Here is a 24,459-nt window from a genome sequence, read left to right on the forward strand (position 1 = left end):
CTGCGTTTCTTTAGTCTTATGTACATTCCTGCCAATGGTAGTAGGCAAACAGTTTCGTATTGCTATGTGATTGTGCAGTTTGGTTGACTCGTATCCATCATTTGAGAGCTGATATTGTGTTCATGTTCAACCAAACAAAGTCATGTGCTTCCTCATATGATTTAGGGTGTCCTGGAGAGCTTCCTGGGTACTGCCTTCGCTGGTGCATTTTTCTGCCTATTTGCTGGGCAGCCTCTCACCATCCTGAGTAGCACTGGGCCTGTCCTTGTCTTTGAGCGCCTTCTGTTCTCCTTCAGCAAGTAAGTAGAGCTTCATATCGGTATGCATGTTGGGAGCAAACCTTCACAAACTGTAGTAATCACTCCTTAGTCATTGAAGGGCACAAAGAAATGGCCACCTCTATGCAGCCTTTAATTGTTTATATAGAGGTTCACAAATAGCAAAAGATACAGCATGGCAACAGCATTTCATTGGCTAAAATCCTTTACCAATCCTCAAGAGTAAAAAGCTAGAGGCCATAAACAGGGAAACTTGTTGTTCACCCAGCAGCCTTATCAAACTGGCAAGGTTACACAAATCTGCGTACTGTTACGTCACCATGGTGATGTGAGGGGGGGGAGAAGATAGATGCAGAACAAAGGCACAAGCGTTGGTAGGGCAGTTTTCTGCTTGCAACTTTCGCCTGTCTCTTATCCCTACAACAAACTCTCTTTCCGTGAGCCTTATCAAGATGATTGGGGACCGTATAAGATCTGCAGTGCCTGTGCCTGTTGAATAGCTAATACTCATGCTTGCTGTTTGGATCTGTCGTTCTGTCTTTCTTCCTCTGACTTGAACACTGCTGCTTGTTGGTAATTTAGAACAAAACACAACTGCAGTATAATAAAGTCAAAATAGATTTAATATCTCACACAACTTTTCAGTGATTTGATATACATCCAGGTCAACTTGCTTTGATAAATCTTACTCAAGTACCTATGTCAAATCAGATTGTTCTGCAAGAGTGTTAGGTGGAACGTTTACAAGGCTGATTTAGCTAATCAGCTCGCAGAAGAAAATCAGCCAAATTTCTCTTTCCAACATGATCATGTAAATTAATTCTGAACTAGTCAAGTGCAAGGAGGATACCGAATATGACAGCAAAGCCTTGCTCATCCTTCAAGTTCATTCTTCCCTTAAATAGAATCTTTCCATTGTGGTAGGCTATAATTCCCATCCTGCCTATCCAGCAAGACCAAGAACGTACTAATTGGGTGTAATGAGAGTTACATTCAAGTACTTTGGAAGGATAAGCTTGTAGGAAAAGGTGCTTTTGTATAAACATTTTCAGTATATCCTGATAGCGTGTTCTGTATATTCAATGTATTCTGATAGTGTAATTAAGAGGTTACTGACTCCTGAGCTCCAGCATTGAAGAAAGGGCCTGTTCTTCCCTAAGGGAGACATTCCACTGCTCTCAATTTATTCCCTGGCACTTCATCTCACCCTCTTTTGGTAACTACTCAGGTAGCTGAGTCAAAGTGAAAGGCAGTAAAAGCCAGCTACTAACGGGAATTCATTATTGATGATCGAATGCCAATCTCTTAACAGGCAAAAGAGAGCCACTCTAAGGGAAATTCTTCAGTTTAACCTGAGATTTGGGGGTAGTCCTGCTAGAAATGGATTAACGGTCTGAGCTCAGGCTTCATTTTAGAAAACTTACCTGCTTAGAAATTATGACTGTTTTGGTTCCTCCCTCCTCTCAGAGACCACAGCTTGGATTATTTAGAGTTCCGCCTCTGGATTGGCTTATGGGTGGCCTTCTTTGGCCTTATCCTGGTGGCTACCGAAGCCAGTTACCTGGTGCAGTACTTCACACGCTTCACTGAGGAAGGCTTCTGTGCCCTCATCAGCTTCATTTTCATCTATGATGCGGTGAAGAAGATGCTGTCCCTGGTGGAACATTACCCCGTCAATTGGGAGTATAAAATCAATGACATCACCTTGTATAGCTGTACCTGCAATCGGACTGAGACAGGTAAGATGAGCAGCCAGGGATGTTGTGATCAGAGGATGGGCTCGCGAGAGTGGTCTTTGGATGGCAAGTCATCAAGAAAGATTTGCCGTTCCTGACAAGTACATAGAAAAGTAACTGTCAACATATTTATAAGTTAGAATATACAGGTAGTCCTCAATTTAGAACAGTTCATTTAATGACCGTTCGAAGTTAAAATGGCACTGAAAATAGTGACTTATGATCCCCCATAGCTCAAAGGAAAACTCTGATTGGCCTAAGCAGCCTAGCTGGATTTGAAATCATCCACACAGAAAAGCAGATACCTGCATAGTTTGATCCACTTCTGTCCAAGTATGTTAGTCTCCTGTATGTTAGATCAGGGGGAGTCAACCTTGGCTCTTTTATGACTCGTGGACTTCAATTCCCAGAATTCCTGAGCCAGCTAATTCTGGGAGTTGAAGTCCACGAGTCATAAAAGAGCCAAGGTTGACTCCCCCTGATTTAGATAGTGCCTAGCTTCGTTAGCAAAGGTTCCTCTGTTTTACATCTGTCGGCCATTTTCTTTCCTTGATGTTCTGGGAAGAGGCTGGAGGATTCAGTCTGTGGATATAGATAGATTGCAGTGCCATCCCCCTCTTCTCTGAGCCAGCCTGTGTTTCTCTGATATTGCTGCTTTTCTGATTAGTCTTGCGTTGTTCTTTTTAAAATCTTTAAATAACAATGTCCACCTAACAGCGGACCATGCTGCAAACCTGTCTTTAGATTCTGGCAAGAAATAATATGTATCTCTGTTATGTTACCAACCTGTTTGTGAATAGATATTTAAGATGCCACAAAACAGACCTCCAAAAATTCTGTCAAGTTCTCGCTTTTCTCATCCTCTCCACTCCTTGCATTGCACAAATCAGAATGAACTGCTGATATCTTGGATGATTGTTTCTTGCAGGCAACTCCTCTGTCCTGAACCAGACCCTGTTCTCTAATTTCAGCAGTTCTGAACAGGTAACAAAATTATTTACTTTACTTTCACCTTTAATACTGTTCATAGGAATGAAAGATTGGGCAAAAGCCATATACATATTGTAAAAGGCCAGGCAACCATGGAAGCAAGGGAATATACAAGACTTGGCTACTACCCTAGAAAAGAATGGAAGGTAAGATATAGGTAGGGCGTAGCATGTGGTAATTAGCATGGGATCAAAATTCTGTATCTCTTGGAGAACTTCAATCTTTCTGCACTTCATAACTGGGATGTGTTGCCCTTTTGGTTTTTGGTTGTATTTTTGTTGGGGGTTTTTTTTTTTTTTTTGCTGCTGCTGCTGCTGCTGAGGACTTCTCCACAGTCACTGCTGCTGATTCTGTATCATTTGAGAAAGTCACAGCCACACAAATATCAAAAAATTATGTACCAGTAACGTTAGAAGCCAAAGTGCACACAAAGTTTTTTTTTAAAACAGTAGGTTGATAAAAGTGAAATTCCAGATGATCAATGAAGGTACTTTTTCATCCTATGCTGAGACCATCGTGCAGAAGGTGAGATAGAGCCTGGAGATGTTTTGTTGTTGTTGTTAATTGCGAAGTCGTGTCCGACCCATCGCGACCCCATGGACAACGTTCCTCCAGGTCTTCCTGTCTTCTACCATCTTCTGGAGCCCATTTAAATGGAGATGTTTAGCTCTCTTTTTTGTAAGCTTTACTTCCTGCACTGAAGAAGCAGAGCGTGCAGTGCATGTAGCTCCTCTGACCTAGAACTCTTTTTGTGCCTTCCACCCAGTTTGCCCAGGAGTGAGAGAGTCTAAAATTTAAACTGCACCGGGCACTAAATTCATCTTGAAGAAAGCCGAAGGGAAGGGAGGACGTGTAGGCTGCTCCCCATTTCCTCCTTGGGCCCATCTTCTGATGGTTATATTAGTCTTATCTACTGGCAGATTCAGAAAATGGTTTCTAGTGGTTTGTATGTGAAACTCATAAGCACACGATAAACCGTAAAAAACAGCCTTAAAAATCGGCCGTGCAGATAGTCCTTGACTGTTTATTTAGTCATTCATTTATTCACTATTCATTTAGAAATCATTCAAAGTTACAACAGCACTGAAAAAAAGCGACTTGCAACTGTTTTTCACACTTATAACTTCGCAGCACTTCTGTGGCCACACGACCAAAACTTGGCAATTGGCATATATTTATGATGGTTGCCGTGTCCTGGGATCATGTGATCACTTTTTGCAATCTTTCAACAAGCAAAATCAATGGGGAAGTTAGATTCACATAACAGCTGCAGTGATTCACTTAACAACGGTGGCAAGAAACATCATAAAGTGGAGCAAACCTCAACAACTGTTTTATTCAGCAGATGGATCCGTAGCTGGCTGACCGGCCGTACTCAGCGTGTGGTCCTCAATGGAACCGCATCTACATGGAGAGAAGTGTGTATTGGGGTGCCCCAGGGCTCTGTTCTGGGCCCAGTGCTCTTCAACATCTTCATCAATGATTTGGATGAGGGGATAGATGGGGAACTCATCAATTTTGCAGACGACACCAAGCTGGCAGGAATAGCCAACACTACAGAAGACAGGCTTAGGATACAGGAGGATCTGACAGACTTGAACACTGGGCACTATATAACAAAATGAAATTCAGTGGTGAAAAAAGTAAGGTTCTACATTTAGGCAAGAAAAACCAAATGCACAAGTATGGTACAGGGGGTATCTTGCTCAATAGTGGTAACTGTGAGAGGGACCTCGGAGTCCTAGTGGACAATCACTTAAATATGAGCCAGCAGTGTGCTGCAGCTGCCAAAAAAGCCAACACAGTGCTGGGCTGCATTAACAGAGGGATAGAATCAAGATCCCGTGAAGTGTTAATACCACTTTACAATGCCTTGGTAAGGCCACACTTGGAATACTGCATCCAGTTTTGGTCACCATGATGTAAAAAAGATGTTGAGACTCTAGAAAGAGTACAGAGAAGAGCAACAAAGATGATCAGAGACTGGAGGCTAAAGGATATAAGGAATGGCTGCTGGAATTGGGTATGTCTAGTTTAATGAAGAGAAGGATGAGGGGGGACATGATAGCAGTGTTCCAATATCTCAGGGGCTGCCACAAAGAAGAGGGAGTCAAGCTATTTTCCAAGGCACCTGAAGGCAGGACAAGAAGCAATGGATGGAAACTAATCAAGGAGAGAAGCAACCTAGAACTAAGGAGAAACTTCCTGACAGTTAGAACAATTAACCAGTGGAATAACCTGCCTCCAGAAGTGCTGAATGCTCCAACACTGGAAGTTTTTAAGAAGAGACTGGACAGACCTCCAAGATCCCTTCCAACTTTATTATTATTATAATATTGTATATTTTGTAGGTTAGACAGGTATGCACTTTGTTTGTTTGTCTGCTTGCTCAAAAAAAAATAATCCAAACATGGGGAACATTTTTTAAAAATGAGGTTAGATTAAAAACAGAAAAAGCAATAATCCAATACAAAACTCAAATATCTTAAAAATGTAAATCGATTGTGACATAACTACAAAATACAAACCACATACCCACAGCAAATGGGGATTGCAGCATATTAACCTGTGCATGACCACTTTAGCTAATAATATAATTTTCTCTCTTATTCACCCACAACTTGACCCAGTCTGGAGTCTTGTAGACTGGTTGGATTACAGTTCCCTGAGTTCCCAGCTTATTTAGGCCGCTGGAAAAACAGTCTAAATGTTTTCTTAAGAGTGATGACGTATACTCAATACCTTGACAAACAGGGATGTTCCTCTGAGGCACAATCCTTTTTTTTCCCTTCACAGCAATCAGATGTGGAATCTGGGAACTGGTCCCTCCTGACCAAGGATCAGTGTATACAACTAGGGGGCCATCTAGTGGGCAACAGTTGCAACTACGTGCCTGACATCACTTTCATGTCTTTCATTCTTTTTCTGGGAACATTGTCCTGTGCTATGGCCCTGAAAAAATTTAAATCAAGTCGCTATTTTCCCACTGGTGTAAGTACCTATCTAACCTATCCTATCCATTACATGCGGATTGAATCTATGAAATAAATATTTCCTTCCTGTGGGTAAGCTTATGTACCTACTCTGTCTTCCTGTAATGGCTACCCCAACATGTTCCAATATTACCCAAATTATCCTACAATATGATGGGAGCTAAAGCTGAACATATTGGAAAATACCAGGATAGCGACGGCCTACCTGCATACTAAAAAAGTAGAAACCTGCAGGAAATGGGGACGAGATAGAGAATGGACAGAGAGGAAACAATCATGGGCAAGCCTCCTTATTCCTCATTCACATTCACTCTTTTCTTTATTTCTCAAGGCCCCCTTCCCATCTCATCAGTTTTCATCTCTACTTTAATTTTCCGTTCTTATCTATCTTGGTTTTCCCTTTGGGTAGAAAGAGAGTAGAGAATGGTAGAGAAAAACGTTTTATGTTCTGTACTAACCTACGAATTGAAAAGTTTATGTGATGAATACCTGCTGATTGCCGAGAAGTGTATTCTACCATAAGAGCTGTTTGATTGACTATTGTGGGTGATTGTGATTGCCTCCTACTGGGCAAGCAGGAGTTTCTTCAGGAACTATAGGAGATACATAAGGGAGCAAGCTCGCTAAACGGGCAGATGGTGAACTAGCAGGTATTTGGGAGTACAGATTGGATCCTAGTTAATGTTATTGTTATTTCCAGGAGCATATAGATTTAAAATGGATTCAGAGCTCTGTTTTTGAACTTTCATACAAATAAGAATCTCAGAATCAAAACCAACTTTATCATCATCTTCTTCTGTCATGCATCTATTCAATCATTGAAGAGCACATAGGAGAAACAAAATACCAGGTTTCCCTGGAAATAAGACCAGGTCTTATATTAATTTTTGCTCCAAAAGACGCATTAGGACTTATTTTCTGGTTAGGGGCTTATATTTGGGGAAATACGGTACTAAATGTGTCCATCTGGCTGATGATCTTAAACTGAAGCTTATTTCTGGGGTGGGGCTTATATTACGAGTGTCTTGAAAAACCATGCTAGGGCTTATTTTCCGGTTGGGTCTTATTTTCAGGGAAATACATTAGTAGTAATCACAATGGCTAAGCATTCAGACGTCAGGTGTGACATGCACGCCATCACCTTAGATTGCAGTTTCCTATATATTTAATCAGGAAAAAAATTATCTTCAGTAAGACTTAATTCCAGGATTGTTGTTTTAGCTCCATAAAGCCTTCACAAACGTCTTCGGAAGCCATTCAGTCTTTGCCAGATGCAGTATATATTCATATCATGATTTGTAGAAAGGAAGAAATATGTCTCACATTGGGGCTTTTTAGTATAAAATATTTTAATCCTGCATCATTTCTGAAAGTCTAGTAGTTACTTGAGATGGACTCTAAATGGTCATATTTGTTTTGTGAATCTTATGCCTTTTTTCATTTTTGAAATGAAAATGTTCAAATTTGCAAATGACACCAAGTTGCTGCAAATAGCCGATATCTTAGAAGATAGGCTCAGGATCCAGAAGGATCTTGACAGACTTCAACACTGGACCCTATCCAACAAAATGCACTTCAGTGGTGAGAAAAGTAAGGCAAGAAAAACCAAATGTACAGATATAGAATAGGTAGTACCTGGCTCAATAGCAGTAACTCTGGCAGGGATCTAGATGTTCTAGTAGATAATTGCTGAAGTATGACCCACCAGCACGCTGCAGCTGCCAGAAAAACAACAACAATGCAGTCCTAGACTTCATCAACAGAGAGATAGTATCAAGATCACATGAAGAACCCGTATTGCTTTATACTGCACTGGTAAGGCCACACTTGGAATACTGTGTCCAGTTTTGGTCACTATGATACAAAAAAGAAGTGGAGACTTTAGAAAGAGTGCAGAGAAGAGCAACAAAGATGATAAAGGGGTCTGGAGGCTAGAGCACACAATAAAGTATTATGGGAACTAGGTGTGTCTAGTCCAGGGGTAGGCAACCTTGGCTCTTTTATGACTCATGGACTTCAACTCCCAGAATTCCTGAGCCAGCATGGTTGTCTCTGGAATTCTGGGAGTTGAAGTCCATGAGTCATAAAAGAGCCAAGGTTGCCTACCCCTGGTCTAGTCTAACAAAAAAAAAGGATTAAGGTTGACTTGATAGCAGTCTACCAATATCTCGGGCTGTCCCAGAGAAGAGGGAGTTAACCTATTTTCCAAAGCACCTGGGGCAGGTTAAGAAATAACAGATGGAAACTTATCAAGGAGAGATCCAACCTAGAATTAAGGAGAAACTTCCTGTCAGTGAGAATGATTAATCAGTGGAATGACTTGCCTCCCAAAGTGGTGGGTGCTCCATCACTGGAGCTTTTTAAAGAGATTGGACAGCCATTTATTTAGATTGGTATAGGCAGGAAATTGAACTAGATGATATCCAACTCTGTTATTCTATTCTGTTATTTCACTTCTTAGGTAAGGAAACTAGTGGGTGACTTCTCCATTATTCTGGCTATCCTCATCTTCTGTGGAATTGATGCTGCTCTTGAATTAGAGACACCAAAGCTTATTGTGCCAAACACATTCCAGGTAAGATTAGTCAATACAAGACAGAAGAGCTCTTAGCCCAACCTTAGAATTGCTTCCTTCAAGCTAATCTCAACTCCTGATGGCCTCATAGTCACTTCCAGTTATTGCAGCTTTCTAGGCAACATTCTCAATTCCTGGCAAATAGATGGGGAAGAAATGGAGGTAGTGACAGATTTTATTTTTCTGGGCTCCAAGATCACCTCAGATGGGGACTGCAGCCAAGAAATTAAAAGACGCTTGCTCCTGGGGAGGAAAGTTATGGCAAATCTAGACAGCATACTAAAAAGCAGAGACATCACTCTGTCAACAAAAGTGCGTATAGTCCAGGCCATGGTTTTTCCAGTTGCAATGTATGGCTGTGAAAGTTGGACCATAAGAAAGGCTGAGCGCCAAAGAATTGAGGCTTTGAACTATGGTGCTGGAGAAGACGCCTGCGAGTCCCTTGGACTGCAAGGCGTTCAAACCGGTCAGTCCTAGAAGAGATCAACCCTGACTGCTCTTTAGAAGGCCAGATCCTGAAGTTGAAACTCAAATACTTTGGCCACCTAATGAGAAGGAAGGACTCACTGGAAAAGGCCCTAATGCTGGGAAAGATTGAGGGCAATAGAAGAAGGGGACGACAGAGAATGAGGTGGCTGGATGGAGTCATTGAAGCAGTAAGTATGAACTTAAATGGACTCCAGAAGATGGTAGAGGACAGGAAGACCTGGAGGAACGTTGTCCATGGGGTCGCGATGGGTCGGACACGACTTCGCAATTAACAACAACAACAAGGCAACATTACAGAAATGGTTTATATTGCCTACTTTTGTCAGGCATTTATTGATGTTCCAATTTAACCTACAGCTCAGGGATTTTCTGTGATCTTCCAGGTACATGTTTCTATGGAATGTTAGAAATGTAAGCAGATAGTATTCTGCAGTGATTATATAAAATGTAAACAATCTGCCTGAATGTTCCATACTTGTTCAGTTGTCCATACAGACCAGTTGGCAATGCAGCTGTTTCTTGTGTAATCCCAACAAAACAACTCTGTATGAACATTTTATTGGACCCTGGTAGAGAAAAGCACTTCAATTTAAGTAAGTGTAAAGTAACCCACCCTTATTAACAAATCCATTACTAGAGTCTAAAATAACTAACCATGGAAGAGAAGCTCAGAGAAGATATTGACTGCTCTTCACTGCCTATATAGCAGCTGTGGAAAGGTTAATTTCTCAGTGCTTAGCCATAGGTCAAAATGATTTATAAAGAAAGTAAAAAGTACTTGTCTCAATACTAAACCTTGAAGTTCTCCAGTATTTACTTCCCTCATTGAGAAACTGTTCAATTTTTTGCTTTTTGATATTTTAAACAGCTTTCTATAAAAAGACAGGTCCTCTTATTCCAGTTTACTCAAGAGCCTTTGAGGAAGAACTATGTCAAAAACTTTTTGAAAATCCAAGTGTACTTGTTTTGTCAGGGCCATCTTTGTTTACATTTCAGTTAATGCTCTCAAAAAATTTGGTGAGGCAGGATCTACCTTTGTAGAATACATGCTGATTTTCATTCAACAAGAATATTCCCTTTATGTGCCTTTTTATTTTTTATTATACCTATTTACCTGGAACAGACAGTAAACTGATTGGTCTCCAATTTCCTATATCTCCCCTGGGCCCCCTTTTAAAATTGATGGCACATTAACTACATTCCTCAACTGAGCCTGCTTTGAGTGCCAACTTATTTCTTGCTAAGTCAGCAATTTCACATTTGTATTCTTTAGGAATCCTAGAGTGGATGCTATTAGAACCAGGTGATTTTTTTTAAGAGTGCAGTTTCTCAAGATATTCTAGAGCAGTGTTTCTCAACCTTGACAATTTTAAGGTATGTGGACTTCAACTCCCAGAATTCCACAGCCAGCATTTCTGGCTGTGGAATTCTGGGAGTTGAAGTCCACATGCCTTAAAATTGTCAAGGTTGAGAAACGCTGTTCTAGAGCAGCGTTTTTCAAACTGTGTTGTATGGAATCCTAGGGTTCTTTGAGAACTTGATGAGGTTCATGACAAATTGATTTGTGGGGAAAATGTTAACTTGAACGCAGCCATTTTCTATCACTTAGGGCAGGGGTGCGAGACAATATTCCAGGGAGTGCGAAAACTTGGGTTTTCAAAATTATAGTGTGCATAATTGCATAATTCATTGCTGTTATTTCGAACTTTTGTAAGGGGTGCGAGAATATATCAGAAGTGTTCTAGGGGTGCTGGGGATAGAAAAGGTTGGGAACCACTGACTTAGGGCTTTGCCTCTTAATTGGGGGTTCCAGAATTATTATTTTTTTAACTAACAGGCTTTATAGCTTGATGATGTTTGAAAACCTCTGTCCTAATATACCCCCCTTTGGCATCCCACTTTGCATTAGTTATTCCCAATTTCCTTATATGAGAAACTCAATTCAGGCTTAGGTATCTTCTGCAGCAAAGATAGGGTTTTTTTAATTCGCTTTTTTATTTATATCCCACCTTTATTATTTTTGTAAACAAGGTGGTGAACATATCTAATAGTCCTTCCTTCTACTATTTTTCCCACAACAATCCTGTGAGGTGAATTGGGCTGAGAGTGTGTGACTGGCCCAAAGTCACCCAGCCAGTTTTCCTGGCTAAGGCTGGATTAGAATTCACAATCTCCTGGTATCTAGTCTGGTTCCTTAACCACTACTAGACCAAACTGGCTCAACCAGATGCAAACAATGGATACTTTGCGGGGAGGGGGGGGTGTCACTTCTTCATGGATAATTTATAATTGAAGGATAACTTATAATTTACGGGGTGGAATTTGGGATCCATTTTCTCTGTTCTCCATTTGTTCCTTTTAGTTTTCCCAATATTCCTAATCCTGTCCCAGGGTTTTGTTGCTGAATATTAGCTCTCTAATCTTGGAGTGTCACTGTCACACACAGTATATTATGGTTATTAGTTAGGGAAAACGTATGAGGATAGTGCTTATTTTATTCTTTAATTAGGAGTTAAATTGATGCTATCTAATTTCTCTTTCAAATACACTGAGAGAAATAATACATTGGGGTTTTTTTTAAACATCCCAAAAGGCATCCTTGCAAGTAGTAATACCAACAGTAGGCAACCTTTGCTGCAATATGACACTCCAAAATAATGCAAGGCACCAGAGTAGTTAATGGAATAATGGGAACGAAGGCAGGTGGCCCAAACTTATTGGTAGACAATGTCTTTGGATAAGTAACCATTCAGCACAGTGGAAAAGCCAGCTTCAGCATTTACTCCATGCTTGCTCCATGTTATTTCGCCTTTAACAGGCAGATGATTCTGTTCTAGGACAGGAGTAGCCAGCACCCCAAAAGACAAACTCAGGATCCAAAAAGATCTTGACAAATTTGAACAATGGGCCCTAAGTTTCAATGTGGAGAAAAGCGAAGTCTTACATTTAGGCAGGAAAAATCAAAGGTACAAGTACAGATTAGGCGAGACCTGGCTTGGAGGCAATAACTGTGAGAGGGACCTTGGAGTCCTAGTGGATGATCACTTGACTATGAGCCAGCAGTGTGCAGCAGTAGCCAAAAAAGCTAATACAATCCTGGGTTGTATAAACAGAGGCATAGAATCAAGATCACACAAAGTACTAGTACCGCTTTACAAAGCCCTAGTAAGACCACACCTGGAATATTGTTGCCAGTTCTGGTCACCACATCACAAAAAAGATGTTGAGAGTTTGGAAAAAATTCAGAGAAGAGCAAGATGATCAAAGGCCTGGAGACTAAAACATATGGGGAATGGCTACGGGACGTGGGTTTGGCTAGTCTAAAGAAAAGAAGAAATAGGCGAGACATGATGGCAGTGTTCCAGTATCTGAGGGGCTGCCACTGGGCAGAGGGGGCAGATTGTTCACCAAAGCACCAGATGGAAGGACAGGAAACAATGGTTGGAAACTGACCAAAGAGAGAAGCAACCTGGAACTAAGGAGAAACTTCCTGACAGGGAGGACAATCAAGCAGTGGAACAGCTTACCCCTAGAAATCGTGGGCACTCCATCACTGAAGATTTTTAAGAGGAGACTGGACATTCACCTGTCTGAAATGGCGTAGGTTCTCCTGCTGGAGCAGGGGGCTGGACTAGAAGACCTCCAAGGTCCCTTCCAGCTCTATTCTATTCTATTCTTTACATGCACACAATATACCTACAAAAATGAAAGAATGTGAGGGGAGGGGAAGAGAGAGAGAAAGGGACCAAGACCTTTTCCTTTACTGCTCATGTGGATAAAAGAGAGTTGGGAGATTTCAAGAGCTCCTTATGGGAGAATTTCAACCTTTCAGCACCATGTTTTATCTTTCATATCATTCACAAATCATGGAATCTGTGCTGATTGTTACTACAAGTGTTAAGTTTCAAACTTTGTTCTTGGCCATGTATCTTTCCTTCCTATTTTGATATATCAGTTCCTTAAGGGGGAAAAAAACACTATTTATTGGGTTAGGGCAGTGTTTCTCAACCTTGACAATTTTAAGGCATGTGGACTTCAACTCCCAGAATTCCACAGCCAGCAATGCTGGCTGTGGAATTCTGGGAGTTGAAGTCCACATGCCTTAAAATTGTCAAGGTTGAGAAACACTGGGTTAGGGTTAGGCTTCTAAGACTTTTCAATCATAGTTGACTTTAAATTACTGTTTTGGTGGCCAAGATGATCTATCACGTCATGATTGGTATTAATGAGGCATCTGCTGCTTTTAACATTTTGGACCACCAAATAGTCCTGTAACTTTAATTCCTTTAGTATTGTTTTTGCAGTGTTCTCAACCTTATCTATTTACCTGATGTTTTCTTTCTTTGGATTTAAAAATACCACTTTCTTATTTTGAATTAGATTTTGACTCTAATGTTAATGCCTTATTTCCCCGATTTATGATCTTTCTCTGGAACCCCTTTAAACAGGGCAATCCAGTACCCATTAACTGTGAAAGGATTTCTAGATACAAGGATTAGTAATTACTTAATAGTTGCACTTGTTAACTCATTGTATCTAGAAATCCTTTCACAGTTAATGAGTACTGGATTGCCCTGTTTAAAGGGGTTCCAGAGAAAGATCATAAATCGGGGAAATAAGGCATTAACATTAGAGTCAAAATGAAGGTCTATACCTCAGTTTTCTTACACTTAAGGAAAACTGAGGTATAGACCTTCATTTCCAAGGCACCCCATTGGTTCCCCTTCGCAATCTGGTATTTAACATGATAGTGATGCTGTTCATGTGGACTGGAGGATTACGGTATATATGAAAGTAAATGTCTTGAGACCAGAGTTACCTGAACAATTTAGTCCTCAAGTATGTTTCTTAGATGAAGCCATGTCATAGTCTGAAAGAAGGTATCTATGGTAAAAATGTCACAAGTCAATAATTGGGCTACCATATCTGGTCTGCAAAATCCAGAAAGCCACTAGTTTCATAAAATTCTCTGCTGCTATCTAGAGATCATCTTAATTTTAGCAACCCAATATGGTAGCCCTACGTATAATTAAATTTTGTGCTAAGCCTTATAAGCTACTGACATCAGCTAAAAAATTATTTGTTAACCCAACCTTAATTCTGCTTGAATTTATGCTGCTGTGACTCTTGTTGCTCTTGCTTGCTTTTAACTTTACAGTTTAATATGTGCAATTACCTGATTTTTAATCTTTTTAAATATCAAACTTTCTTCGGCAATATAATAATACAAATGCATATAATACATTTTAAAAGTAACTCTTCTTTTTCCTCTTAAAATTAAGAGCGAGATTTCCTAATTCTGATAAGAATGTTTAAACCATTGAGTTCTTGAACCAAAATGATTGATACATCATTGTATTTTGTATGTAAAGTATATACTTTATATTTTATAAACAAGGTACACTCACACACACACTTATTAGATATACATATTATTATATACAAAGTATGCTTATTTAATTTAAGAGTATATAAAGTTATTTATTGGTAACATAAAATGCATTTATAAAACAATTCCATTTTTGAAAAATCAGATAACTATAATAATTATCCATAAAATAGAAACAATCTCTCACCATTTAATCAGCTGGAACTATTGTTCAGCCATGATAATTTCTTTCTTGATTAGACAAGAATTAGGGTGCAGATATTATTTGCCAAATATTTTAGGAGGCAATGCTTACATGTCTTCTACCTACTCTTAACTCATCCTGTGTCTTGCTAACCTTTTCCAATTATTCACTCTGCAGCCTACAAATCCCAAGCGAGATTGGCTTGTGTTTCCATTTGGAGCAAATCCCTGGTGGATATACTTAGTGTCTTCAGTACCTGCCATTCTAGTTATCATCCTCATCTTCATGGATCAACAGATAACAGCTGTCATTCTCAATCGCAAGGAATATAAACTGCAGGTCAGTAGTTGGCTGGGCTGTGAATGCAGTAAGGCTTTATCTTATTGGAAAATATCTCTTAAATATACAGATATTAAACCATAAATTGAAGAACACCAGAACAATTGTTGAGACTAAACTTGTGTTTCAAAGACAATTATGTAATAGAAACAGGATTTTAAAGCAAAGTAAGCTTATATGGCATATTTTCATATAATCTGGACCCAAGCTTTAAAGGGTTTTATAGGGCATAAACAACATTTTGAAGTTTACCCAGAAAAAGATGGGAAGTTATTGGAAATGGTTTAAAAGGGGGGCACATACTTCATTCAGCCTTATTTATTTAAAAAAGAAGGAATAAACTTAGCATATTGCAGGTTGTTCATTTTGCTCCCTTTAGGTTATCTTTCACCAGTTTCTGGTGTGAAGAAACCCCTGCTCCCTTATTTGTAAAAACAAATATTAGAAGAAAGGAAGAAGGTAAAGCATTAGTTACCAAAGCTGGAAACAGAAATAAATATTTCTCCAAATTTAATAGACAATATATAGAATTTCTTAGTACCATATGCAACATGCAATCTAAGATTTTCTTTTTTATATTCCTAAGGAAATGGTGTTGATGTACAAAATCTTACATAGAGTTCTCTAACCCAGGTAGTGAAATTCTAGAAGCATAATCAATTATGCAAGTCACACAACTTATGAAAATGTTATCTGTTCCAATCCATTAAAGGGTTCATAGTCTAAAATAGAAAACTTTTATCATGCATAATCCATCCCACCTCTCCTAGCGCTATCTCCAATGTTCTCTTGCAGAAAGGGGCAGGATTTCATCTAGATTTCCTCTGTGTTTCCCTACTGATGATTGTTACATCGTTTATGGGCTTGCCCTGGTACGTGTCCGCCACAGTCATATCTCTGGCGCATATGGACAGCCTCAAGAAAGAAAGCACTACTAGTGCTCCAGGAGAACAGCCAAAGTTCCTTGGAATCAGGTATTAGAAGTAGACCGCACTTTTAAGGATTTAAAATGGAGGTGTTATTATCTGTCACTGATTCTCTTTCATCTACACTAGCCTTCTCCAACATGGAAATATATACAACATTCACAATCAATACTCCTGCAGGCTATGCTCACTTTGGGATTTGCAGTTTTAATACAACACATTTGGATTACACCAAATTAGGGAAGACCATATTAAATAATACGAAATAATTGATTGGTGTCCACCCTGTTTTGCTGGATAACATAATGAAGGCTTTGTGTGGGATTGGTAGATGCTGACTTAGGAAGAATTGGGGTTGATTTATGACTTATGAAGATTGATAAATGATTGAAATATGAACGTCTAACTTAGAAATGCTCTTCTTACAGGGAGCAGAGAGTAACAGGATTGGTGGTCTTTATTCTCACAGGATTGTCTGTGTTCCTTGCTCCTGTGCTCAAGGTGACTTTAGTTTTTAAAGTATTCATACAAGTGTTTAATACATAGGTCTGTTATTTCATTTTCCACTGTTTATGCAAAGTTTTGATTTTGCTGTCTAAAATAATTTGGTAGCAAGCTGAATTCAGCTGTCTGAATTTCAGCCTAATGTATTGCTGGAAAGTATTGGAACAGAAAGGGACTGGCTATGGGATTTGTTCTCATTTTTGTGAACTAGAGTGAAAAATACAGACCTCATAGATGTGTGATTGTGACTGTTTGATTTGTCAAGGCAATAATTTAATAGCTAAACAGCTTATGTAATGATGTAATGTAACATAAGGTGGATGATGCAATGATAGGAACGACTTAGCAGGAGTCTGTATCCCTTTAAGAGCCTGAGTATAAAAGGGAAGGCTTTTGCTGGAGTATCTCTCCCTCTCGTCCGTTTCCTGCTGTAATTGCTGTATGTTGGAGTTTGCTGTATTACCACATGTTTCTAGTGTATATTGTAGTGTATATTGTAGATAATGTAATATAAAACACCATTTAATATAGACCACTGTTTACTGTGTTTACTCCTGGGTTACCTCAGCTCATTAAGACTGTGCATGCTCTGACATGATTTCTCTTTGAAGGAATGATTCCACTATATGCTGCATTGAACAGAACCCTGTTCAAGCACTGTGCTTTTGGGTGCCACAGTTTAAGAAACTCAGACAAACTGCAACAGCTACAGAGAAGGGCATCATAAATCAGCAGGACCCTGGAAACAAAATATTACAAATATTAACAGAAAATACTACACAGAATATACACTGGGGGAAGGGGGGTTGGAAATCATGTAAAACCCCTTACATAATCTGTGACATAATGTAACCTTTGTATCCCTCTCTACTTGGAAAGGTTAAGGGAAGGTAGACTGAATAGACGGTTTTGATAGCCCAATTCTTACAGAGAAAGTTGATCACAGGGAATGGAAAAATACCTGAAGAGATGTCACATAAAAGAAGGCAGAAATGTTGTGTATTATCCCAGAGCAAAGGACTTGAATCAACTCATTGTACAGCAAACATTGACAGTAATGTTTTACTGACCTTAAAGACAGTCTTTTGTGACTTATACTTTAAATGTGATTAATTTTCTTTCTTTCATATCCCAAGTTTATCCCAATGCCTGTGCTGTATGGCATTTTCTTTTATATGGGCATATCTGCACTTAGCAGTATTCAGGTGAGTGCAAAAAAGTTGTAGAAATACATTCTGCAGGGTTGGGGATGGTGGTAGTGTGACTTTTGATGAAGTTTAATTCAATCAGCAGAGTATCTAATATTTTCTAAAACATATAGTCTGAATAATGTGGGAAGGCTCTGTCTATAATTAAGGTCTCCTGGATGTTTGTGTAATCCTTTTCAAGAAGTTGTGGGAGTTTTGTTTACTTGTTTGTTTTGTGCCTTTGAATCAGTCTTGACTCCTGGGCACTGTCTGGATTAGTCCCTATAGTTTTTTGGGCAAGATTTTCAACAGTAGTTTGCCACTGCCTTTTTTCTACAGCTGAGAGAGAGTGACTAACTAACCCAAGGTCACACAGATGGCTTCATGCCCAAGGCCGGATTAGAATCACAGTCTCTGGTTTCTAGCCTGCTGACTTAACCACTACAAAGAAGTCCGCAGTGCTAATAAAGCAGAAAATAAATGCATGCAAGAGGTGGTTTTAAAAGTAAAGCTGGACCACAGAGCATTCTTAATGTGTAAGGAGAGAGGCTAGATCAGCCCTGGATTCACTTACTATTCCAGATTTGTAATTTCAGTTGTAAAATGGGGAGCAAGTCATGCTTAGCCAAGCAACCCTGAAATGTATTGGAAATTCTCTTTTTACATCTTAGAGCTAATCTAATTCACCCAATTCCAGGCAAAGATGGAATATTCATTTATTTTCCTATGCCTCTGCAATCATGCCTGACTCTGAGTGGCTTACAGATCTGAGTGGCTTACAGGGTAATAACATTAAACCATAACAATGCATAATAAGTAATAAGCAATGTGTAATAAGTAAAATCCCATATACCAGTGTTTCCCAAACTTGACAATTTTAAGGCATGTGGACTTCAACTCCCAGAATTCCACAGCCAGCAATGCTGGCTGTGGAATTCTGGGAGTTGAAGTCCACATGCCTTAAAATTGTCAAGTTTGGGAAACACTGCCATATACTGATGAAGCGTTCACATGAAAAGAAACTCAAAAGACTCCTTCACCTTCCAGGAGCCTCCTGAAATGACTTTGGCAGGGCCAATGTGATATCAGAGATAGAAGTGGGCAGCCCGATTTCTGCTTGGGAGTTTCCACTATATTTCTTGCTTTCATTTTTTCCAGTTCATGGAGAGACTTCAACTCTTGTTGATGCCTGCTAAACACCAGCCAGACTTCATTTATCTACGCCACGTTCCACTATGCCAAGTGCATCTTTACACCTTCATTCAGATCTTCTGCCTTGCTGTCCTGTGGCTCATTAAGTCAACTGCAGCTGCCATCATTTTCCCTTTAATGGTAAGAGTCCTTAGACATGGATTTCTTGTAGTACAGCCATATATCATGCAGAGAATGAGTGAATCTACCAAAGATCTTTTCCTGTGTACAGAAAAGCCATTTATTATCCATAGCATTCTACCTCCTATTACACATCTATACAATCCTTAATTTATTCAACTTGGGAGAAAAACTCATTCCACCTAGCTGCACCCATTTATTAGTTATTTTCTGAATATTTATCAGACATACTGGGTTTTTTATATTCATTTACATTTTATATCAATATTTTGAAATAAACATTCCATTATTTTAAAATATCTGGTTGCTTTTAATGGTTCTATCAAATTTTATTTCAAACCTGAATTTTAATCTTAATGTAATTATTAATGTTTTAAAATGCTGTAATTATTTGTTTGATTGTTCATAAATCCCAAAGATGCTTTTTCATGAGGCAACTGGACTTTCTTGTTTTTTCTTTGAAGACGTTTCTCTTCTCATCCAAGAAGCTTCTTCAGCTCTGACTGGATGGTGGGGAATGGAAGGATTTATACTCCTTGCAAACAGCTGGTCATTTGCATTCTTTTAGAGAGACATTGAGGCCACCTGGAGGTTTATCTGGGTTCTCAGGGTCACTTGAGTAGTGAAAATGGGTGTGGAGCCTTCTTGGAACTGCTGAAAAGACTGTGTTGTAGACTGGAGATAGATAGTGTCATATCCCTCCCCCTCTGTTGAGAGAAGGCTGTTCAATTTTGACATAGATGGCCTCTTCGACCCCTCTTTCAAACCAGCGGTCATCTCTGTCCAGAATGTGGACTTTGCTGTCTTTGAAAGTGTGACCTTTGTCTTTGAAATGCAGATGGACTGCTGAATCTTGTCCTGATGGGTTTGTTCTCCTATGTTGTGCCATGTGTTTATGAAGTAGTTGTTTTGTTTCCCCAATGTACAGATCTGCACATGGATCGCTGCATTGTATTGCATATACCATGTTGCTCAATTTGTATCTGTGTGCTGAAAAAGCTTCTTGGATGAGAAGCGAAATGTCTTCAAAGAAAAAAACAAGAAAGTCCAGTTGCCTTGTGAAAAAGTACCTTTGGGATAACTATGACCAGGATGACTGAGAATCTAGGTAGATAGATAGATAGATAGATAGATAGATAGATAGATAGATAGATAGATAGATAGATAGATAGATATAAAACGTTTATATACTGCCTACTTCAAAGGATGCAAAGCAGTTTACTGTATAATAAAAGAAGAAAATACAAATGTATAACCAACAACCTCCAACAAATACAAATAATAATCAGAATAAACCCCATTCCTAAGACAGCCTTTCTATGTCTTGTTACCCTATGGAACAAAATAATCCTAAATAGTTTTCTAAAAGTATTTTAGAAATATTTTTACTCTGAAGGGCATCGTGTAACTCAGGAAGCAAGGTGTTCTCAAGAAGGGCTAGATCAAGACATGGTGAAGTAAAGGTAAAAGTAAAGGAGTCCCTGCAGATTTTATTCCACTAGTCATTGCCAACTATGGTGCTCATCTCTATTTCAAAGTCACTGAACCAGTGCTGTCTGAAGACATTTCTGTGGTCATGTGGCCAGCATGACATCACGGAGCATTGTTATCTTCCCACCATAGTGGTACCTATTTATTTGCATTTGCATGCTTTTGAACTACATCTTCTGCAAGAAAGAACCCAACTCTTTCCCTCAAGAAAGGATTAGCTATGGCCCTTGCCTCGATACCCATATGACCAAAACAGGTTATCATTTTGCTCACAGATGGCAGAGTTCATGCCATTAAGAGACTGACTGCATTCTTGGCCTTCACAAATTAAAAACAAACAAACAAACACTAGATAGTCTAGTAAGAGATTGCCTGGCCCGCATCCAAGTAGTACCCAACTCCGAGTGAAACTGAATAATTGTATCTGTGAAACGGGTCACAAATGTCACAGCAAACTGCAAGAGGATTGACACCTCTCTTTTTTTCTAAAGGAACAGGTAATCTTAAGCAGAGTCATTGGATGTGAATCTACATATTCACTAAACATGAAGAATGCTAAGCATGGTTTAAATGTGGGTATGGAACTGCATTTGGTCAAAGTGACTTCATTTTATACTATTCTAGGTTCCCTTTATTCATTTTATCTTCTACAGCTCCTTGGTTAGAGGCAACCTCATGTTAAGGCATGTAGTAAAACTGCTCATAAGATTGCTAGGAAATCCCCCAAATTGTCTCAGAAATCCAACCCCTACAGATATCAAATATGCTAACAATGTGCATAAAACTAAAAAGCAATCTGATCATGGCAGAAGACTGATAGTAATATTCATCTTGAATCCATATTGAGGCAAAAGCCAAGCCTATTAGAATGATCTCAGATATGGCAACATCCCTGGCCTCCCTCAATCAGCTTTCTGTGATGCAAACCACAGAATATATATCCACCCATCCAGTGATGCGATTCAAATATGTGAACAACTGGTTTTCTCTGTGGATGCTGCTTCCAGAAGTCCATTTTGGGCCTGGGCAACAAAAAATTAGCTACCGGTTCTGCTGAAGTGGTGTGAACTGGCTGAATCCCACCACTACACCCACCATGTCACCCCACATAATCCTATTGTGCATGCAGTTACATTCTCCAAAAGCATTCTGAGCCAATAACACCTAGCCATCCTATTATTTGGTTAAAGGGGAGCAGAAGTACTAGAAGTGGGGACCTGCAACAACTTGCCCAATGTGTCCATCATGCCACCTGTGACTCATCCCCATAGAAATATATTCTTCTATCACATCAGCTTCCTAGGGCTTGCCCCAAAACTCAGCACAGGGACAACTACTGTTATTATTTATCATCATCTGATACGCTATGCTATTAATTCCCATAGATTCTAACTGCAGGATGCAAAAAAAAAATCACATCATTCTGTTCAACTTCCTATAACAGGATAAAGTTAAGCTAAACTTCTACATCTTAAAACACTTTCTGCCTAGGCATTTTTATGGCTCTTCAAAATCCAGATCAGACACTGAGTATTGGAGGGGTGGGGAACTGTTCCATAGAAGTGGGCCATCATCAGATATATTACTTCCCACTCCGATCCAGAATTTATGGTACTCTGTCACACTCTCACTCCAGGGAAGAGGGATTTCATTGCATACATCTCATTCAAGTTGTTCAGTTGTGGGCTGGGAATGGGCTGAAGTCCAAGTCGCGAGGACATGTTATAACCAGGACCTATTCATGTAGGGTCATGGGACAAATGTCTCTATGCCTAGAATTCCCTAATAAAATGTCCTTATGGCAATTTTTGTCCTCATTCAAGCACCTCTTCAAACTCATATTTTCTGTGAAGTCTTTGGCATCACCCTTTAGTTCTCACCCCAAACCAAAGCAAAATGTAAAAACAAATACCCACATTTGCTCATACTAATCCCTCATTAGCTTTGTCTTTGCTTTTGTTCCACTTCTCTTTTTCAACATTTAAAGTATAAATTCCTTGGACAGTTCAATACATTTTTATATTCTTCTGTGATGTTGTATATACAGTAATAACGCTGTTTAAAGTATTAATAATTGCAAGCAGACTAATTTTATGTGATGATTATCTCACCTTCTAGCTGCTGGCTCTAGTGGGTATTCGGAAGGCAATGGAATACATCTTCCCTCTACAACATCTGAGTTGGTTAGATGATATTATGCCAGAAAAAGACAAAAAAGAGGAAGAAGAAAAGCTGAAGAGGATACAAGATCAGGATGAGAGCGACAATGAAGATGTGAGCATGGTTACATTTTGGTGGATAAACAAGGTTGGGAAAGTGCTAAACTGGGTAGTAATTAGAAATTCTTTCTGTAGCATCATCTCAAAATCCCAGGATAAAATACTGAAGAAGTAAAATGTGTGACTTGTTTACGGGCAGAGAGTTCCTATCACTACCAGGCAAATCCTTCAGAAGTCATTTTCAGAATAACGGGAGCTGTAATCCGTGTTATCTTGGAATCAGCACATTAGCTCAATCCAAATTTTGGGGTCTGAGAAAATTAGTTGATCCATATTGACAATCATTAAACTACATATAGTTGTGGGACTGCAGGGACTAGAGTTCCTTTAAATTTTTGCTGTCATTTACAGTACTCAAAAGAATGTAATGTGCTGTGTATGCACATCTGAATAAGAAATCCCCTCATTCACAACTTGGGCTCACATCCTTTGGGAAAATGAAATAGTGGCACCTTTGTAGCTAGCTTCTGCAGGCTTCAGTTTTAGCTATCAGAAAATACCTGTATACTTGGTTAGTTGATTATCAGCTTGGCTTCAAGATTGTGTTTTTTTATCTTTATCACCCTAACTTTTATCAGCATTCCTTTCAGGGCCAATACTGTTTTGACTTAGCTGAGTAATAGCCATGCCCTTTTTCTGGATAATACTAACCACGGATAACTAGTTCCAGCTCCTAGGTACTCTTCACTGTTTGCTCCACAAGCAACTCATAAGATATATTGGGTTTGTTTTTTTCTTACAATTGACAAGATAACAGAATAACATAAGTGGACCTTGGAGGTCTTCTACCCAATCCCCTGCTCAAGCAGTGCCTCTTCCAGCAATGCCCCTGCAGACTGCAGTTTTCAGCAAAGTAGGACTGTTGCAAATCACTCTTAGAGAAAAGTTAGCAAATGTCTAGAATGGAGGTTAAGTATTTTCAGATACTGGTATGGAGTGAGGGATAAAAGATCCTCTCTGCAGAAAGGATCTCCCTGCAAGGTGACTTTTTCTCCATTGTGTCTTTGCCCCTTCAAAGGTTGTTAAAATCATTTTCTGAGGGAGGGGGAAAATATATCAAAAGCATGAGTGAGTATATATATATATATATATATATATATATATATATATATATATATATATATATATATATATATATATATGTTTTCTGATGTTTTCGCGGGTATTTGTATATAGGTCTTTGGTTGTTCGGGTTTTCTCCCGCGTAAAATTGGAAGTGTCTTGGCAACGTTTCGACGAAGTCACATTCGTCATCTTCAGGCTGGTGTTTTTAGCTTCTTGCTTTGAGCAGCAATGTGTGGTTTTAGCTGTTTCTTCCTTTTAACTGCCAGTGAGGGTATGAACTGATTGGATGGGAGCTTGGCTGTGTTCTGATTGGGTGGAGGTGTGTTCTGAATGGTTAGGGGCTTGGCTTTGCTCTGATTGGCTGGGGGAGTGTTCTGTTTGGTTGTGCTCAGGTTAGTCTGAGTTGCAGAGGGGTTTAAGATTTTGGGCTGCCTTGCTATTTTTTGGCTTCTCGTTCGTGGTCGTATATATATTACTTCTCTCCTTCTGATAACTGTTTCTTTGACTTATGTTCATTTTTAGTCTGAACTTATGTACCAAGAAAAAGGACCAGAGATCAATATCTCTGTGAACTAGATGAAGAGGTATCTATCAGTTGACAAGCCAAAGATGAACATGGAGGGTACGTAGCAACATTTTATTTTAAAACAAGGCATAGCCTATGGGGAAGTTTAGACTAAATAGAGAATAAAATGTTTACTA

At 39.3% G+C, this 24,459-nt stretch overlaps 1 protein-coding gene across 5 annotated transcripts in view; it reads left to right on the forward strand.

The window, feature by feature from the left end:
• The window catches only part of SLC4A9 (solute carrier family 4 member 9), a 58,106-nt gene that overhangs the window by 15,773 nt on the left and 17,874 nt on the right, over nucleotides 1-24,459 (forward strand). For 4 of the 5 annotated variants that reach the window (XR_005554615.1, XM_039326088.1, XM_039326087.1 and 1 more), the window contains exons 10-21: nucleotides 166-299; nucleotides 1,746-2,017; nucleotides 2,943-2,998; nucleotides 5,801-5,995; nucleotides 8,459-8,572; nucleotides 14,812-14,973; nucleotides 15,769-15,947; nucleotides 16,328-16,400; nucleotides 17,540-17,608; nucleotides 18,749-18,922; nucleotides 22,532-22,687; nucleotides 24,280-24,379. Coding sequence is in view for 4 of the 5 variants with exons in the window: in XM_039326088.1 (XP_039182022.1) it covers nucleotides 166-299; nucleotides 1,746-2,017; nucleotides 2,943-2,998; nucleotides 5,801-5,995; nucleotides 8,459-8,572; nucleotides 14,812-14,973; nucleotides 15,769-15,947; nucleotides 16,328-16,400; nucleotides 17,540-17,608; nucleotides 18,749-18,922; nucleotides 22,532-22,687; nucleotides 24,280-24,333 (1,638 nt within the window). In the remaining variant the exon portion in view is untranslated. The remainder of the gene's footprint in view (nucleotides 1-165; nucleotides 300-1,745; nucleotides 2,018-2,942; nucleotides 2,999-5,800; nucleotides 5,996-8,458; nucleotides 8,573-14,811; nucleotides 14,974-15,768; nucleotides 15,948-16,327; nucleotides 16,401-17,539; nucleotides 17,609-18,748; nucleotides 18,923-22,531; nucleotides 22,688-24,279; nucleotides 24,380-24,459) is intronic. The other variant, XM_039326089.1, reaches the window with a different exon arrangement.

The sequence above is a fragment of the Crotalus tigris genome, unplaced genomic scaffold, assembly GCF_016545835.1.
Source record: "Crotalus tigris isolate CLP2741 ecotype Arizona unplaced genomic scaffold, ASM1654583v1 scf7180000024339.11422700, whole genome shotgun sequence".
Lineage (NCBI taxonomy): Eukaryota > Metazoa > Chordata > Lepidosauria > Squamata > Viperidae > Crotalus > Crotalus tigris.